The following is a 19989-nucleotide window of genomic DNA, read 5'->3' as shown; positions in this document are numbered from 1 at the left end:
CCGGAGCTGGGCGCCCCTCACCCAGCCCGGTACTGCCCTGCGCCCCCGTCCCCGGCCCCACGGTGGCTCCACCCGCCCGAGCCACCGTGGCCACAGCGGGCCGATGGACACTGTGGCCGGAGAGGCCTCTTCGTGTCCTGGGCCCGCCCCTCTCCTGGGCCCAATCAGTATCCCGGACCCCAGAAGCCCCGTTCTTGGTGCCATCTCAGAGTACCCAGGAACATGGGCCAACCCTAGAGGGGCAGGACTTCCTCTGCCCTAGTGTCCAGCCCAGGACGTCCAGCGGGGAGGGGGGGCGGGAGAAGAGGGAAAAGGGGCTGAGAGTACCCCGCCCCCAATCCCAGAACACAGGCACCCATTGAGAAGCAGCTCAGAGCCGCTTTGTCCCCGCGGTGCCCACAGACCTGGACTCTGCCAGCTGCACTGGCTCCTTGAGATGGACCCTTCCCCCTCTGAGTGGACAGCGCTGGCATGCACCAGTCTATGGCCTCATCAGTCGGGCTGACAGGCCGCTGGGGCCACCTGGAGCCCATCCAACTAGACACCCTTCACAGTGAAAACCCCTTTTTTCACAAAGCAACCCTGCAGGAAGTACTGCATTGGCTAGGAAAGCATAGGGAGAGCAAGAGTTAATTACAATGGGGACAAGTGTTTGGGGGTGGGGTGGGGATGGAGAGCCAATCAATCCCCTTACAAACTTTTATTGAGTGTCAGTGACTGTGCCCCCTGCTACCTGGGTTACAGTGACCAGGAACTGCCTATGACTCCAGGAAAAAATCAAAAGCCTACCTCAACCCCTGGCCATGGGACAGTTTTTTACAAAGCACTTTGACATTTAACCTCATTTGAGGCTCCCCACTATTCTGTGAGCTCAGCAAACTTGATGGGTGTTATCACTGATCCCATTTTACAGACTGAGAACCTAGGACACACGGGAGTTGAAGGACTTGCCCGAGGTAATACAGCCAGTAAATGGCAGAGGCAATGTCAGAACCCAAGTCTTCTAAATCCAGGTGGACCCTTCTCCCCAACAGCAGAGGGTGTTCTGAGGTGAGGGAGGGAATGGATGGCCCAGCAGAATCTAAACAAGTTAGGGGAGGGCAGCCAGAAGTGGAGCTGCCCTGCCCTGGGCCCCTGTGGGTGCTGGGACACCCAACCCAAGAGCTGGAGTAAGGAGACCATCGGCTCCTGCCCCTCCCCCAAGTTGCTGGCAGTCTGAGAGAGTGGGGTGGGTGGGGGTGGGGGCAAACGAATATATGCACCCGTGCAGGACACAGTAATAAACCCAGTGGCAGAGGGACAAAGAGAGATGTCTCTCACTTCACCCCCCCCCCCCCCCCCCCCCCCCCCCCCCCCCCCCCCGACAGTTGTTTCCTAGTGCACAAGCTCCAGGAGTGCTGGGCCACGTGGCCATTGTGTTCACTGCTGTCACCCAGCCCTGGCCCTAGGTGATCATTGTTGGTTGAGTGACTCTTAGAGGAAGGGTTGTCGCTCTTCCTGGCCACGGCTGATCCTTCCATCTGATCTCTCTCTCGGCATTATCTTGTCTCTTCAGTGTCCTTAGTTTCTCTTTTTTAAAAAAGTGTTTTTTTAATGTTTATTTTTTTGAGACAGAGATACAGTGTGAGCAGGAGAGGAACAGAGATAGAGGGAGACACAGAATTCGAAGCAGGCTCCAGGCTCTGAGCTGTCAGCACAGAGCCTGATGCGGGGCTCAAACCCACAAACTGTGAAATCATGACTGAGCTGAAGTTGGACACAACTGACCGAGCCACCCAGGTGCCCCAGTTTCTCCTTTCTAATCAGCTTCTTTCCCCAGAGCAAAACAAAATCTCAAGTCTGTCTGAGTTAAACAAAACAAAACCAAGCAAAGCAAAACCACATGCTTCCCCAAACTCATCCTTTTCTGGCTACTTTCCTGCTTTTCTCCTTTATTCCTCCAACTAGTCCTCCTCAAATCTCAACCTGGTTGATGCTTCCAGCTGGCCATGACACCAAACTCTCACAGCACCACCAGTAATTTTCTGACTCTAAAATGCTAGGAAAACTTTTCAGTCTACAGGGGAGGAGCGTTGAGACTGGGCCGGGGGCGGGAGGGAAGGGGCTGTGGGCAGGGGCAGCGGGGAGAACTGGCAGCGTTGGGGAGAGCCTGGAGATGGAGGGCTGAGGCTAGCTGTGTTGCCATGTGGATGTGAGTCCTGCCGGAGGCCATGAGACTGGGCAGCGGTGGGAAGAGGCTGGGTGGGAGCCCTGAGGAGGGACTGGGGGCCCTGAGAAGGGGCTTGTCCAAATTTCCAGGCCTGAAGGGGCTTCATTGTACCTCCTCTACTCAGGGCACAGAGGAGCCTCTTCCCCTCACCAAGTCAGTCTCCCAGGTCCCAGTGAGGGGCAGAGGCACTTTCCTGGAATAGGAGAGGCAGACAGTAATTAATGTGCGATGAGACCAAATATGAACTCTGCCAGTAGCAGGCTCTTCCCAGGGTGCCTGGAATATGATAATAATACTGGTGGCTAACACTGCAAATGAGTTTGTCCATTGTACAGAGGCTGGAGGTGAATTTTCCCAGCTTACACAGCTGGGATTTTCAAGGTTGGCTTCTGTGACTTCAAAGTCCAGGCCCTTTCACCCCACCGCTTGCCTCTCCTGTGACATGTCTAAAATGCTCCGGTGCTATGCTTGGCATACGGAGCGTGCGTACTTGGGGAAACGATGATACCCAGCCTTTGTCCCCAGCAGGAGTCTGTGTGGGAAGATAGCGGGATATTTAGAGTGGGGAAGGGCGGTGGAAGCCTGGAAGGCTGACGGAGAGGAGGGGCTAGGACCATGCCTGTGACCCAGTTTGGGCTTCGCCTGGGGCTGTGGTACCCGTGAGCTGCTGAGTCATCTCACTGTTGGGCTGTATGACCAGCCCAGGGCTCCGCCCAACCCCCCTCTTGCTCCTCTTTAAATCACAGCTGACTGAGTGGGCCCGCCTGGGCTCTCCCGGGGCCTTCCTGCCTTCCTGGGACCAGGGTTCTGGAGCCTCCACTCCCAAGGCTTTCACCACACCCAGCTCTCCTGCCTAGGAGGATTTTGAGCCTCTGTGAGTTAAGGGGAGCTCCCTTCCTCTCCCCTACTTGCCTCCGGCTGGTCTAGTGCCTTCCTCAGGAGGCTGTGCTTTCTCCATCCAGTCCTGCTCTTCCCAGCTGTCCTCTGGCACAGTCACCTCCTGCAGATAAGCAATTACACATTTCCTTCTTCCCAGGGACTTGAGCCTTTTCTTCATTCCGATTTAATCTCATTACACCCTACTCCAAGGTGTCAAAGGCACACTGATTCTTCCTTGCAACCCAGAGCTGGTGGTGGAACAAGGACCAGGAGAGCACCAGAAACTTGGCCAAGGTCTCATGGCTTAGCTGTCCCTTAGCTGGGGACTATAGGAACCAGATCTCCTGGCTCCCGCCGTCCCCAAATAAACCTCTCTACTGCAACATAAGGTCTTCCCTGGTGTCTAGCTTTAATCTTTCCTCACTGCAAATGAAAGACTGTGACTTTGTCCTCTTGGTGGGAGGGGTCCGGGAGTGGGTGAAAAATGGTAGGGATCAGCCTCACTGCTGGCCCAGCTACTGGTAGGAAGGAGCACTCTTCCCTAGAGGGGTTTTAAGCAATGCCTTTGCAGGATTACCTTCCCCAGAACACCAGGCTTCTGCTTCTTTGCAGAGGCCCAGGTCAGCCTCAGCAGAACTTCTGCAGCCCTGGGCCTCAGGAAAGGAGGGGTCAGCTGGCGGCTTGGGTGGTACCAGTGAGCTGCCTGCCCTGGGGAGCTGTGGAAGCATTAGCAGTCCCAGGCAGCTGGTGCCCAGCCTCAGGAGCCCAGCCCGGCCAGTGGGGCAGACAGGGAGGGCCAGGTTATCTTTAAATGGCACCTTCCTCAGACTGTACCTCTGCCAGCTGGGCAGGGTGAGGGCAGACAAGTGTTATTTTGGAATCTGAGGGCAAGGAAGGAAGAAGTTTCTGTTTACAGCTCTTTTGTTTATCCTCGCTCCCTCTCCTGGGAAGCATTTGGGGACATAGGCCTCAGCTGGAGGGTCACCCTGGGGTCTCTGTTTTCAGCCTTGCCCTGTTAATCATCTGCCCAGGTGGGAACTGTTGGACTGACAGAGGTACAGGGCCTTGTTGGTGTGTCCTCTGCAAGGACAAGTGTGGGTAGTGAGGGTTGCTTTAGGCCTGGGATTAGACTAATGGCGGAAATGACTACTTACTATGAGGTGGCACTCCATAGTCCCTAGTCTTGTATTGACTTTAATCCTCAAAATGACTTCATGAAGCAGATAACTACTATTATACCTATTATGTGTATGAGAAAGCGGAGGCACAGATTATTTAAGTAGTTTGCCCAAAGTCACCCATCTGGTAGATGGCAGAGCCAGGGTCAAACCCAAGCAGTCTGGCTCTGGAATTCACGCTCTGAACCCCTAACCAAAGCACGAGTCCTGCCCTGCCACTTACTGGCTTGCATACTTGGAAAGGCCACCTAACTCCTCTGGGGTTGGTTTCCTCATTTGTAAGTGGACTATGGCTCAGTCAAACGCAGTAGAATCCCCAAGTCAACTGGCAGAGGCGCTCTGGGCCATTCTCTAGCTCTCCCTGTTCAATGGAAAAGGAGTTTATTCAGGGTCGTGCAATAGCTCATTAGCAGAGCTTCGGCTGGAACCCAACCCTCTTGCCTCCACATAGGGTTCTGTGCTCTTGCTAGTGAACCTCTGTGAGTCAGGAATGAGGCAAGAAAACCAAGCCAGTGAGGGATGTGAGATCGGGTATGAATTTGTAACCCCCAAACCTGGTGTAAAAGAAGTGCCACATTTATTTTCTTTTAATCCAGTTAGATCAGATGGAGCCTCTGTCCTCATAGCTGGTGGGGGAGTCATCTGTCGTCATTATGGTTTGCTCCCCCTTCCAGGATCATGAAAAGGTCCTGGGATTTTACACAAGGCACAGTCCTGGGCGCGGACCCTGCAGACCTTGTCCTCTGCCAGCCAGTGCAACTGTCCTGGCCCATGTGCTGCAGGCCCAGGAACTGTTCCAGGGAGCCCTGGTGCCCAGTACCCAGCTTCCCCCGGGGTTCCAGGCAGCCCTTCCCTTAGGAAGTTCTTCTGTCCTCAAGCGCTCTGCCAGGATCAGGTAAAAGTCCTCACCACTCAGGCCCCATGGACTTCTGTTCCTTCTCTTTTCCCAACACCCCTCTCCTTTTCTTTCTCTCCTTTCCTTCTTCCTCCACAACCCTGGGCCTGGTCTCAGTTCACTCAAGCTTTTACCAGAGGATCCAGAAGCATGGCTATCCTCAAGCAGCTCTGCCTTCCACCCTGCAAAGCAACTAAGGCAAGAAGATGCAAAGAATTTGGCTATGTTCTTGAAATAAGTAGAGGGAGAAAAACCTAGTGAAAACAAACCAATACATTGATCATGCAGATCATCACAGAAACACCACAGCAGGTAGAAGGCAGGGCTGCAGCCACCACCTGTTTTGATCCTGTTCCTGGGCAAGATGGCGGTGCTGTGGCACTTCTCACGGAGCTGTCCTCCCAAAGGCTCACTGAGACCCTAATTTAGCAGCAGCATCTGTGAAACTGAATTGAGTCATTCTAATCCAGTGAGTCAGGGAGACTGAGCCAAACATAGCTCTCAGCTACCAGAGGGTGGGGGAGACACGGAGGAAAGAGGCACACTCTTCCATTTGAAGTGCTTCAATTAAGAAATCTTGAATTCTAACTACAACTGTGAGGTGGGTATTCTCCATTTTACAAATATGGGAACCTAGGATCACAGGGGATGTCACTTACCCCAGTTCCCTCCTTAACTTCTAGCTATGGAATCATGCCAAGTCAGAGAAACTCAAGACTTGAAGGGACTTCCTAGACCTTCTAGTCAGGACAGCACCTCATCATTTTTCCTGCAGCACATCTGCTATAAAATCATGTGTACCATATAGGTCTAACAGACCCAGTGTAATTAGCAATTTTAGGGAAACAGCTAATGCCACTCTTTTTTCACCTAGTCAAAACAAAACCCACCCTTCCAACACAAAACAGAATGTGAGGGTCCTTGTTAGATGGTTAATGTTGAACTTGTACCAATCCATCAGAAAAAAGTAAATAATTCACAAATGGTGGAATTTTTTTTTAACAATTACTTTTGGCTGCTTGGCTATCCAAATCCCGACCAAGTGTGGTGCAGGTCTAGTCTAAGTCCCCGTCAGCTGTCATTTTTGGAAGACCTTTCGCTACCCACCATCAGGTCCTTTAGACCCACCCTTGTCAACATCTGTCTGACCTCTTCCACTCCAACCCCTCTGATTACCACCAAGGCCAGGCTCTTGGTTCTCTCACCTGCACTTCTGCCTCCAGCCTTTCCTTCTAGTCCTGTCTGGACAGACATCAGTATGCCTTCTAAAATGCAAACCTGGAGGCACCTGCGCGGCTCAGTCGGTTGAGCGTCCAACTTAGGCTTGGGTCATTTCAAGGTTCACGAGTCCAAGCCCTGCATTGAGCTCTGTGCTGACAGCTCGAAGCCTGGACCCTGCTTGGGGTTCTGTTGTCTCTGTCTCTCTCTCTGCCCCTCTCCAGCTTGCATGCACTCTCTCTCTAAAATAACCATAAAAAAAAATGCAAACCTGATCATGTAACTAACTTCTCTGCCTAAAATTCGTGAGTGGTCTCCCATTACCTGAAGAGGGGGAAGACCTATAGGATCCTTCACCATCTGGCTCTCACTTGTCCTTCCTGCTTATTTCTAACCAAGAGCCCTGTGAACTATAAATTCCAAAACTTTTAACCTACTTATAAGCTGTGAAAATGCAATCCTATTCCATCATGGTCTTTTCTTAAAGATCTTTTCTCTGGAGTGTCCTACCCCACCCTCATCTGCCTGGCAAATGCACAGGGTGGGGGGCAAGACAGAGAACTGGCAAACAGTGCAATCCACTTGGATCAGAATCACACACTTTGCTGTGACTTTCGGTAGGTAACATTTAATATCTCTGTCTTGGTTTCATCAGTCTGTAGATGGTCTACACGAGATAATCCAACACTTTGGAACAGCCAGTGGCATTTAGTGAGTGCTCCTGAAATCTCAGTTAGCTGCCTTGCACGTCAAGGGTTACCTTCTCCTTGCAACTCTGGTTTCTCCCACTTGCCATTAATCATTCCCTTTTTTTGGGAGGTACCCCAGTAGTTCTTCCTCTCATGGTACTCCCCACATTTGTTGTACTATTTCTGACCCTCTACTAGACTAGCTTCTTGAGGGAAGAGGCCAAGCCTCTCCAGGGTCTAGCACTGGCCTTGAATGTAATAGAGATTTAGTATTTGCTGAACAGAATAAAAATATAGTAGCCAGAATTTGGCTCTGAGTTTATTTACTCATTGGCCATAGTTCTGCCTGGCTGGGGTGAGAAGTATATCTTTCACTGGACAACCCTTTCATTTTCCAAAGCAGTGGCCTGTTTTCCCTGAGTCTTCTCAGCTCCTCCATGTTTCTTCCCCCTTGACACAGTTTAGGTCCTCCAGTTCTTGGTTTTCCTCTTGCAGATGGGCTCACCGTCTGTCGGGGAGCCTCCTGCTTGAGCACCGTAATGGAACTGAGCACTCTAGGACTGCTGACAGGCACAGAAGGCTGAAATGATCTTACACAATCTGTGTCTACTAACCCAGCCAGGACTACACTGGAGTTAAGTGAAGACACGTTAACAGTTCAACATCATCAACACTTACTACTGGCACACAGACTTGTTAACACGAGTATAGTACTCTGTAATCCTTAATTTTCTTCACACTCATCAATTTGAGTTTTGAAACAACCTTACCTTTAAATTCTGCCCATTTTTACAGCTTATGGACATATTTGTTTGAATCCTAAATGGTCACCCTTCCCAGGGATTCCCTGTTATCTAAAAATACGACCAGCATCTCTCCTATCTAATAGGGTTTCTTTTGTAAATGCTCTCAGATCCTCTTTTGGAATGGGTAAGACATAAAAAAACTCCCTCATCTGTCATTAATATCAAAGGAGGGGCTGAGGACAGAGCCCTGGGGCAGAGCATAAACCATTCCACAATAGGCCAATTTGTAGTCTGAGAGTTGGTGGCCAGTGACCAACTTCTCTCCCTAATGCTTTGATTTTACCAGGTCCAGATTTTATCTAACCTGCTAACAAAATCAGACTGTGAGGCTAGTTTGGCATCATTTGTTCTGAATTCATAACTAACATCTATTAAACCCCAGGGATTACAACATTCCTATTTATTGGCTTGAGTCATCTATCAGTTCATAGTCCCTGATCAGTATCACGCACCTGGTGGGGACTTGTGAAAACCAGTTTCCTTTGGTTCTTGAACTTCCACCTCCTTCTGTCTTCTGGTATTTCTTCCATTTTCCTTTCAGTTATTTCCACGAAGAGCTGAACAGTCTTGGGAAAGCCCTTGGTGCCCTAGCTGTTACTCACCAGGGTCAGGAGACCTGGAGAATTTTAGAGCAGCTCAGTGCTCTATTATTCCCTTGTTTATCTTATCTTGAACTTCAACTCCTTCTAACCGGTTAGTCCTGACCTTTTCAGACTGAAGCTAGTTCTTTGGCCAAAAACACAGGAGACAAAAAGGAGCTAGAGTTCAATTTTTTGTCAATACTACTGGACTAAAGCAGATCTTTTTTTCTTCCTGCAGATGTTGAATGTAATCTCTGAACTCTCTTCCTTACTGACAGAATGGGAATATTACCTACTGTGTACCTGCTATAAAGGCTAAATGGGATGATCAAAATGCTGTGGGAGGACAGGAAGTGCCTGCACACAAAGGGTCCAAGACCCTCTGCTCTTACAGACATCAGTATGTCTGTTGGGCAGGGGTGCCCCGCAGGTGATCCTATGACCCCTCCCTTTAGAACTCAAGTTTTCCAGTCCTCCCCCAAAACCAGCGAGAGAGCAGGAAGAGAGGACGACCCTTTCAAGAGACCATTTTGGGCACAAGATAGACTCGTTTTGTAATTGGTGGGCAGAGGAGGGGTCCATATTGTTCTCAGTCTATGTGTGAGTCTCCAGCCTTCCCAAACCCAGCAGTCCAATGCCACTGGCAGAAGACCATTCTTTTGTGCCACAACCAGGGGTTGATTTGGCCTTGTGGAACCTTTTAGTACTGAAATGAACGGGCACTGCCTTGAGATCAGTAACCATGAAGTTAGTTTCTAAGGCTCAGACTGGTTTTCCTGTGCACCAGTTAGCCAGAATTCCATCATTTCCCCGATATGAGGGACTCCTCCAACTCAAGGGAGAGAAATAGCAGAAGCAGTTATTGGTCTCAGAACCTGGCTGGCAGACCAGGCTGTGCACATGCCCTCAGACTTTTCGGATAGTGACATTAACAGACACTTGTCCCAACTCAGTCAGATGTGGGAGTTGTACACCAGGGACACCTAGTGGTGTGAAATCACTATTAGCCACAAAATCCTTAGGCTTCCGAAACAGTCCTGTAAGGCAAATGCCCCACAAGTGGGGCTCTTTTCTTGAGAAGAGAGACTTGATCGTCAATCTAAAGAAATCTTCTGTAGCTGCAGAAATTGGGGCAGTAGGTGTGAGAATTATAAAAAAAGGGAATGCTGGGTTTTACCACCCTCCCCTTGACTGATTATCCTCACTCACTTTTAAACCCACAATGACAGCACTTCCCAATTAAGGGATTGGATGACACCAGTTCTCCAAGAATCATTTTGGGCGAGGCTAGCTAGAACATACTAGGATGTCTACATGGATCTGCCTACTCCTTTCCCCTTATTTTTGTTTTCCTTCTAAAAGGAACAGAAGGCAGAGGTGCTGGACCTTATACCATGCGGACTAAATTCATTTGTAAAGATTACTTTACTCTCCTAGAAAAATACACATTGCAAATTTGAGGGCTACAACTTAACCACTTTAGAGGATTCCTGAGGGAGAGGGGGTAACCTTTAAAGATCAGACTGTGTGGTGATGTGTGGGAGAGGAATATTAAATATAGTTGGGTTAGGTGGACCTTAAAAAAAACGTTTTCCCCATTTTTTTTTCTAAAAAAGGAAAAACAAATTGCCACCTGGCTGATTTTGTGTGTGCATGTACACACAGGAATAGCTTGGGGGGAGGGGTGGTGTCATGCAATGAGGCAAAAACAAGAGGACTTCCTGTGACAGGGGAGCCTTAGTGTTGTAGGAGGGAGACAAGGAGAGGTCACTGGAGAGGGGTCAGACTGTGGCTGCTCCCTCTCGTTCCTACGAAAAACCCGGAGCATCTGTGACACAGAGTAGAAAGCATGATCATCTCTCAAGGGTATTCCTATCTGAACACATCAGATGTCCTATGAAAGCACACAGGTCTGTTTTCGAAGGTAAATGGTCGTGACTTCTTGTGCTCCTGAGGTGGGGCAAAATAATCCATGAACACATAATCCTTCTGGGCAATATGTTTCTGGAGTGGCCAGCAGAGGACTGTAGGAACAGAGGCGGGGGCACAGTTGGGGAGAAAAGGTTCTAGAGATGGAGTATCTTCAGAGGGACTTTTGAGAAATGTCCTTTGTTCCAGTATTCCTAAGTGACAGCACTGGTGACCTTGGTCTGAATTGTCAGTGTCACTCTGCACGGGCCAAGGGCCAAGAGTCAGGAGGCCACTCTAGGTTGAAAAGAAAGTACATCTCAAGGCCAGTTAAGGGCTGCAAAATGATCTGTGGCTGGGCCAGGAGGAGCAGACTTGGAAAGTCTCCCTTTTTTAGATGCCAATGGTATGCAGAACCCGCCTCTCGTTGTCATTAAGGTGGCCTGAGAACATTACGTAGCAGGGCTGCTGAGCGAACTGGCAGAGGAAGTCCGTGAGATAGGCCTGGAGGGAAGAAAGAGTGGCATTACTGCAGGTTCTCAGGCTCACCATCTGTGAGGGGCAAGAACTACAGGCGGTATAGGAAGTACTGGCAGTTTGACAAGTGCCAGCACCCTGGAGGGATGACTTTCTACATTCTTGGATCTAGTTCAGGTTCAACCCAGAGACTAAGTTCCATAAAGAAACAAATTTTCCAATATGCAACAGCTGCATTTTAAGAAGCTGGACTGCAACACTGGTAGGTATAAAATACCTAGGTGCAAAGTCCCAGCCCACCCAGAGCCTGTGACTACTTGGCCAGACAGGAACTCTCTGCCCTGAGGCTGCCAGGATGAACTGTGCAGGGGTTTGAGCCCATATTCCCGTTTCTGTGGCTTGAGACCTTGTCACTCGCAAGATATCTACCTTCTCTGGACATTCTCACCTGCAGGTCAATCTGATAGAGAGGATCCTTCAGGGCATCAGGATCGTCTTCCTCATCATCTTCGTAGTAATCCTCCTCTGTTAGAGCCAACACAGAGAGGGGTTAGGGCAGAGGCAACTGGGCCCCAAGTGGGGAGGCATCACTACCGCGCTGACGTAGAAAGGCTAAAAAGCCCAAGGAACGTCCCTTGTGGGGCCCACCTACCCCTTTCTTTGGTACCCCACTCTTGGTACCAGTGGTATTTAGCATGGCTGTCCTCTTCTCAAACTGCTTACCATATTTACTCGTAGCGAGAATGTCAGATAGGAGTTGGCCAGCTAAACCATCCTCTTCCTCCTCCTCGTCCTCCTCCTGGTCCTCCCACATATCGTTGGAGTCATCTACTTGGAGATGAAAAGCAGCTTGAGCATACTCACAGATTTTTCCCTTCTCAAATATAGAGGCCAGAATAGGAGGGTCCCAAGGGTTTCTGCAATGTGGCCTGTGGCCAAGCCCTCCCAATGAGCCTGAATGGAAGAAACGAGGGTGTTCTGGTGGGTATCTAAAAGGCTGAAAAGCTCTTGAGAAAAACCAAGCAGGAAGGGCTAAGCTACTTGCCTCCTGGCTGCCTCTCGCCCCAGCCCCTGAAGAGACTGCACAAGGTAGACCCGAAGAGCAGCCTTTCACATGTGCAGCAACGCTAGCCACATGGCAGGCATGCAGTGAACATTAAAAAAAAAAAAACCCAGTGCCTCAATAAACCAAATTGATAATTCAAATATTTGTAACTTGATCTGGCAGGCTTAAAAGTCTGCTGGGAATAAGGGCCTGGTGCACCTTGGCCCCACTCTGCAGGAGTGGCCTGGCGTGCGGCATTGGCCTCCATGACGTTGGAAAGCTCATTGATGATCAGCTTCAAGATCTTGACCAGTAAAGGAATGTTTGTCCAGCGCTCAGGGTCTGGAAAGGAATGGAAAGGCTTCTAGGCAGGCTGTCAGTGGGCCCACTTCTGGCAGTGCCCCCCGACCTCCTGCAGTGCTCACGCGACATACTTCACCACCCCTCAGCGACTATATCGAGCCACCACAGAATGATTTCAAGTTAAATACCTTCATGCTGCTTGGTGTTGTAAGAGTTCAGAAGTTAGGACAACTAAGTGAGGTCAGGAACTAAAGGAGATAGGTTTTTGCTTAGGTTTTAATAAAGCTTGACACCAAGTGACCATAGAGAGCGCAATACTCCGGTCCCCATGACTTGCAGTTTGAGAAACAGCACAGGTGATTATAAAGCTACAGTTAAAGAGAGAAGCTTTGTTGAAAATGGGTATTAGAGCCCCCGAATGAAGATGGAAGCCAGGGAGCTTTGGTACCCGAGATTGCTTTTGGCAATTTTCAGCAACAGGAAGGAACCACATGTTCTGATCCCTTGTTTACCTATAGTTTTCTGTTCCTTTTTATCAAACCCATCACTAACAACTGTATTTTAAAAATCTAGATCATATTACATCCATGCCTTCCACCCCACACAACCTAAGCCCCTAGGGAGGGGACTGGAGGGCGGCGGCATCACCCACTTTTGGCTGACTTAGAGCGGGTGCGGATGCCCTCATCCATGCTGTAGATCTCCTCTCCCTTGACGCGGATATCCTGGAGCCGTTTGTCATCTGCATTGATGCCATGCTGGAGCAGTTTACACAGTGCCACAGAGCTGGCAAGGAAGAGCCAGAAAGGGTCGATCAGCCACCCATCTAGAGTTTACTCCAAGGAGAGAAGCAATGATACCCTAAGATTCTCTCTTTGATGGTGAAAATTCTGTTCATGACTAATTAGGAGAGATAAGAGAGCTCAGCTGAAATTGGGATTTAGTGTTCATGAGGATGGCCTCATGAGAGCTTCTGAACTTCTTGGAACAAAGCTGGAGCAGGCACGGATCACCACGGCTGGCCACACTGGAAGGTGCAATGGGGTGATGAGAACCAGTGGGAGGCAAGTCTAGGATAGGAAGGTAGCGAGCTAAGATTAGAGGCTTGGGTTTATAAAGGGGAATAAGCCACTAGCAGTATTTGGCTGGGTGAAGCCCGTGGCCGAGGACGATCTCTGGCCAGCAGGGAGGGGGAAAAATGTCCTCTGTGTGTTGACTCTGTTTTGGGAGTTTCAAGATGGTAGCTATTCAAAGACATAGATTAGCCATAAAGAAACAGAAGAAAAAAGGAAAACAAGGAGCAGTCTGATATATGGAACAAAAATCAATGAAGCAAGTCAGGGAAAGAAATACAAGAAGAGGCAGAATGCCCAGAAGAAAGATGGGCCCTACCTGACTTTGCCCTCATATTGTCCATAGAACAGATGCTGTCGACTCGTCCACTCAGCCATCACAAACTCCAGGGCAGGTTTGCCAGTAGGTCCCGGGAGGCTGCACAGGAACTCCAAGAGCGGTTCCAGCTGAGTGTGCACCAGATGAGCGAACACCATGATCAGGGACTAGGAAGTAACAAGAAGGACATCTGCTTCAGGGAAAACAATTTCAGGGATTTAGGAGATGAGAGGGAGTAGAGTCAGCTGGTTGAGAAACAGAGGAGAATATGGAGATTTCTTTGTCGGGATTTTGTGGGTCAGAATAGATTTTACTAAATTGTTCTACAAAGACAGTAAGACAGTGTAAAATAACTCAGGACTGGGGCACATGGGTGGCTCAGTTGTTAAGTGTCTGACTTTGGCTCAGGTCATGATCTCGCAGTTTGTGATTTCAAGCCCAATGTTGGGCTCTGTGCTGACAGCTCAGAACCTGGAGCCTGCCTTGGATTCTGTGTCTGCCCCCCTCTCTGCCCCTCCCACCCTCATGCTCTGTCTCTCTCTCTCTCAAAAATCCAACCCAACCCCTCAGGACCTGCACCGACTTCCATCTCCACCACCTGGGGCTGGGAAAGTCCAGCTCCCCGCTACTATCTTACCTGCATGACACTGAGCGTCTCTGCCTGCTGCATCTTACTGAGGATGGCACGAAGAATCTGGTCCAGATTCTCCCCCAGCTCCCGCCCTGCCTTGGAGATGAGCGTGGAGACGAGGCGACCCACAAAGGCGGCAGTGAATTCTGAGGTGCGGGGGTCCAGGAGCTGGCTCACCACTTGCATCACGTACCACAGCCCATTGTGGCCCTGCTCATCATGCCACTGGGCTACCTGCTCCAGCGTCACTGATATATAAGCCCGCAAGCACTCTCCACCATTCTGAGGAGACAAATGTGGCAAACGACATTAGCAACAGGGGGCCAGGAGGCCCTCAGTCTGCATGGGCAGATGCTACCCTTAGAGGCCTATGCCACATTAAGAGTGATGAGCCCACAGGGTTTGAGGTGAGCACATACTACTGGAGTTGGGAATTTACAATTATAGATACAGCCCTGCACTATATGGTCCTCGATTTCCCTCATCAGCTACCTCAAAAATGCACACTCCTGATCACAAGGGATACTGACCAAGCAAACCAAGTTGTAACCATACAGGTCTACTTCTGGTACTGGAAAAACAGGTCTAAGATGTAGCAGTGATTAGGGGTACTACTGGTCTTTATGGGAATACAGACAGACCTGTATGAACCACAGTCTACCTAGAGATTTTCAGAGGGCTAATACTTTGCTCACTTTAAGTCAGAGAAGACTTTCGTATAGTTCCTGTGTCTGTAATCTTGTTCACCATAGCAATGCCCAGATATAAATGGGCAGAATGTCTGGCATCCATACATATATCAACATATAACAACATATCCCAACATATCCCAAAGCAGCACGTGTTTGGCTTCTGCAGTCTGGACTCCTGGGTCCCTTGGTGAACTATGGGTTTGAGAGACTTAGATGTCAAAAGCATGAGACTGTGTCAGGCTTCTTAGGCTGCTATAAGCCCATGGCTGGGAGCTCTTTCCTTTTCTGGTCACCATGGCTCAGATACCTGCATAGTGGCGTTGTCATCTGTGTGAAGGGTGCACTGTGCCACAGCAGGGAAAGCTTGGCAGATGAGTAGCTGGGAAAGGGGAGGCTTTGTATTCCGTACTACTGTGGTCAGGATATCAATGGCAGTCTGAAGAGTGGAAGACAAAAAAAGAATTAGAATTGCCTCTAGGGTGGGGGTAGGCGGTGCCCTACAACTAAGATCTTTATTGCAGGGATACAACACAGCAACCAAAAGAAAGCGCATTAATTTTCATTAATGAACGGTTCTGAAAGAAAGGCATAATTAGATAGTAGATAGTGCTCTCAGCCTCGTCCTGATAGCTCATTACTGCTTCGATATGGGGGTGAGTAGTGTCTGGCAGCAGAATGGATAGCCCAGTGATGTACTGAGTAGTGCTGTGTAGTAATGGCACTGTGTTCAATTCACTGAGGGCAACTATGGAACAAGAAGAGACATTTTCTTAAAGCCTCAAGAATCACTTATTCGTTGTCCTTGTGGGCAAAGTAGCCCGGGAAAATCACCCTATGAATCTCTTATGCTATTGGTTTCCCATCTGCTAGGGGGGATCTACAGGTGACATTTGTAGTGCATATGCACACTCTCGTTCTCACACCTACACCCACACCAGCACTGGCCTTGTAGCCACTTACCGCACACAGCCCTGCAGGGATCTTGTCCGCTGGGGCCTGCATTATGCTCACTAGAGTGGGAATCAGCCTCATCTGCATTGGGCCCTGACAGGCTTCAATCTGAGACAGCTCCTTGAAGATATCTTGAGCCAGCGAGGCGACGACAGGATCTGAAGCAGATAAGGCAACACAAAATCCCCCCCACCCAATGGTCTGCATGTGCTTCTGACTTAATGATACCTATTGTTTGGGCCTAACCTAAGTTAACAACTTCTGCTTTGCTTACATATCACATACCTGGGACCCACTGTGGCCACATGAATAACCTGAAAGGACAGGAGAGATGCTAAATCTCCAAGAGCTAGAATATGAATGGTTTCATCAAGTCAGGGACTAGTTAGTAACAGCTACTCCTAAAACAAAATTTGGCTCTTTTTTGGGGCCAACTATTTTTTTTTATTAAGTTCTAAATTTTTACTTAAATTCTAATTAGTTAACCTATAGTGTGATATTGGTTTCAGGAGTAGAATTTAGAGATTCATCATTTCCATTCAGCAATCAGTGCTCTTCATAACAAGTGCCCTCCTTAATACCCATCACCCATCTAGCCCATCCCCCACCCACCTCCCTCTGTCAAACTTCAGTTTGTTCTATCATTATGAGTCTCTTATGGTTTGTTTCCCTTGCTCGTTCTCTTTTTGTTCCTCTTCCCATATGTTCATCTGTTTTGGTTCCTAAATTCCAATTCTGGGGCAAATCTTGAATGTTTTTATTCTTGTGAAATCTGGATTAATTATGAAACCAAATGCTTAAGGAAAAGAAAAACCTACTGATTACTTTAAGAAGACAGGAAAATTTCAAAAATTGCCAAAACATTGTCAGGTTCTCACATGTTGAAGGGGAATCATATGCATCTCCTACAGGTAGTCATGATAGAAAAAAAAAAAACTCCCAAAGCATTTCCAAGGCCAAAGGTAGAACCCTCAGAAAGCAAAGTCTTGTGAAGAAACAAAACTTTAGCGTGACCTACTTTACCTATATAAGAAAAATCTCCTGTATCTAGCATGAAAAAATAGAAAAGTGTGCAGTGCACTAAGACATATGTTAAAACATCACTGAAGCACTGTTTTAGAAAAAAAATTGGGAACAACCTAGATGTCCATTAACAAAATGGGCACATAAATATGATATAGCTATTTATGGAATATTATGTAATGGCTGAAAAGAATGAAATGTGTTTAAGAGTGCAACGGAGAAACCTCTCTGGGACACATTTTAAGTGAAAAAGCGAACCAAATAAAATATTTAGTATGATATATTATATAACCTCTACCACTATAGCCTTCATTTCAATACTGGCGCTCCCTCTACAAAAACAAATATACTCAGTATTTTTTCTGACAATAAAACATCATACAAGTAAAGTGTGTGTTAACACACACTTACTACTGAGAAACTTAAAATGCACAAAAGTATTCAAGGAAACAAAACGCTTGGAATGCCACCACTGAGAGAAAATTAACATTTTAATGTAGTTTTTTTCTGGTATTTTTTTCTATATACAGATTTATACATTTATCCTTGTCTAAAACAAACCAAAACTAGGGACTGCAGTCTATGCAGTTTGGAAGACCATCTATTCTATTATAATGTGAGCACTGTCCCATGGCTCTGAAGTTTTATTTTTAGAGGCTGCACAGTATTCACCTTTATGGATATAATAACGGTAATTAATCTTTTTTATTACGTCTAGACTTTTGCTACTATAAAAGCCATGTGATGAACATCGCTGTTCATAAACCTGAACTTGTTCAGCATCTCATTCTTCACTCACTTTGTACGCTATAGCTCCAGGCCTCTTCTTTTATGAAGATTTTGACTTAGTTGCTCGATTTCCTACTTGCTTGTTAAAGTTCTGAATTATACCTCTTGCTAGTTAGCCCTTTACTCATTATATTTTTTCCTCAGCTCTTACTGCAGGTAAGAGTTACAGGAAAAGGTATCCTACCTTTTAAAAAATGTTTATTTATTTTTGTGAGACAGGGTGAAGGGGTGAGGGAGAGAAAGGGGGAGAGAGGGGGAAAGAGAGAGAGAGAGGGAGAGAGAGAGGGAAAGAGAGAGGGAGAGAGAGAGGGAGAGAGAGAGGGAGAGAGAGAGGGAGAGAGAGAGGGAGAGAGAGAGGGACAGAGAGAGAGAGAGAGAGAGAGAGAGAGAGAGAGAATCCTAAGCAGGTTCCATGCTGTCAGCATTGGGTTTGAACCCACAACTGCAAGATTATGACCTTAGCCGAAATTCAGAGTTGGATGCTTAACTGACTGAGCCCCCCAGGCATCCCCAGCATTCTACTTTTTAGTGCTCCTGTAGCTACAGCAAAGCTCTCCTCTTTGCTAAGTGAAAGCCAGTCTTTGTTTAGATGCTTGAGACCATCAGAGCCAGGGAAAAATTTCACCTAAATTCACCAGCCACCACATTTTCTTGGTGTCCCTTATAACACATGGTCTAGGTGGCATACCGTTACTGTACTTTAGGAAAATAGCGATGGTGAATGGGCAGATTTTGCTTTCCATGCTTGCTGTGAATTCTGGGTCTACTGTACAAACGATGCATAGGGTCTCCATCACCAGGTTGAGGACCTCTGAGCTGAACTGGGCTGCTAGGTGAATTAAGCCATCCAGGACACTGGGGAGGAAGGGCTGAAGCACGTGGGTACTCTCCGAGACTTTCAGTTGATCACAATAACTAGAGAGGGAGAAAGAGAGAGAGAGAGACAGAGAGAAGCAAGAATTACTCACAAGTGGACCCCTCAATTCCTGGTTTTTCCAATTGTTATCACATGTTACAGCATTTATATGTGTTGCTTTATGAAGCTACTTATAGAATTAGTTTTTACATTTTTCTGTGGCATATTTTGTAAATATCAGCACCACTATCTCTATCCTAATTTATTTCTGCTTTGGTTTTTGCTATTTAAAAATCTTTTAAACTTTCATCCCTCTCTCACTGTCATATATATTACTATATCCAAATTATTAAGATGTTAATTAAATGCTTTATAATTCCTTGGATTACTGCTTTAATCACATTCTTCAGATTCTGATATATAGTCCTAATATTTTTCAGACACACACACACACACACACTTTTCCCTCTTACATACATATATATGTGTGTGTGTGTGTGTGTGTGTGTATAGTATACACCTATAACTAAAACTTACATATATATGTAAATATATTTGCATAAGTGTAATGTATGTAAATATATGTATATATGCATATTGTATGCATGGAAGTTTTATTTACTTTTGAGAGAGAATGAGCAGGGGAGGGGCAGCAAGAGAGAGGGACAGAGGATCCAAAGCAGGCTCTGCGCTGACAACAGAGAGCCCGATGCAAGGCTCAAACTCATGATCTATGAGATCATGACCTGAGCTGAAGTCAGGTGCTCAACTGACTGATCCACCCAGGTGCCCCTATTCCTATTCTTTTTCAAGTAGTTAACAGTTTTTAACATCTTTTCCAACACAACTGTTATTTAGTAGACAAATTTAACTTGCATGTTATAACAATTTTGTACTTCTTGGAATTTTTTGAGATCAACTTGTATAGGCCTTCTACACAATAAATTTGTATACTATCTGTGCACGATAGAAAATAGTGTACTAAAATTTGTGTACTATCTTTAGGGTTTAAAGTTTTCTATATGTAATTTTACCTTATTCACCTCTATTCAATTAATATTTACTTGGTGCTGCTTACCATGGCCAATGTAACAGAATTATTAAAGACATTGTCTGAGTCTTTTGTTTATCTTCAAAATGGCATTAAAGTCAATAAAGACAATGTTTCTCTTTTAAAAGAAACTGGCACAAAAAAAAAAAAAAGAAACTAGTACAGAAACAAGGCCCTCCTCAGGGATTCAATAAATGTTTTCCTCTAATTTTTTTAGAAATGGTTTTATAACCACATTATGATGGGTTCAAAGGTTCATAATAAACAGTGAAGGTGTGGGCTTTGATCTCAAATTTGTCCATAGACTTTTTGTGTTTTTGGTCCATAACATCTTGATTTTCAATTCCACCTTGCTCTGACCTAACTTTTCCTTAAGAGCTGATCTGTCATATGATCTTGGTCAGCTCTCAACTCCA

The 19989-nt window shown here is 47.1% G+C and overlaps 1 protein-coding gene across 4 annotated transcripts in view; it reads right to left on the bottom strand.

The window, feature by feature from the left end:
- Positions 1-9845: 9845 nt before the first annotated feature.
- The window catches only part of IPO9 (importin 9), a 50431-nt gene continuing 40287 nt past the window's right edge, over positions 9846-19989 (bottom strand). For 3 of the 4 annotated variants that reach the window (XM_029935452.1, XM_029935455.1, XM_029935454.1), the window contains 10 exons: positions 18355-18581; positions 15864-16012; positions 15211-15339; positions 14218-14493; positions 13581-13747; positions 12841-12974; positions 12105-12227; positions 11564-11671; positions 11289-11365; positions 9846-10867 (listed from right to left, as the gene is read on the bottom strand). In XM_029935452.1, coding sequence (XP_029791312.1) covers positions 10757-10867; positions 11289-11365; positions 11564-11671; positions 12105-12227; positions 12841-12974; positions 13581-13747; positions 14218-14493; positions 15211-15339; positions 15864-16012; positions 18355-18581 — 1501 coding nt within the window. In that variant the 3' untranslated portion in view covers positions 9846-10756. The remainder of the gene's footprint in view (positions 10868-11288; positions 11366-11563; positions 11672-12104; positions 12228-12840; positions 12975-13580; positions 13748-14217; positions 14494-15210; positions 15340-15863; positions 16013-18354; positions 18582-19989) is intronic. The other variant, XM_029935453.1, reaches the window with a different exon arrangement.

Source organism: Suricata suricatta, chromosome 3, assembly GCF_006229205.1.
Source record: "Suricata suricatta isolate VVHF042 chromosome 3, meerkat_22Aug2017_6uvM2_HiC, whole genome shotgun sequence".
Classification (NCBI taxonomy): Eukaryota; Metazoa; Chordata; class Mammalia; order Carnivora; family Herpestidae; genus Suricata; species Suricata suricatta.
The sequence above is the reverse complement of the archived record's forward strand: the minus strand, read 5'-3'. Positions and strand labels throughout refer to the sequence as shown.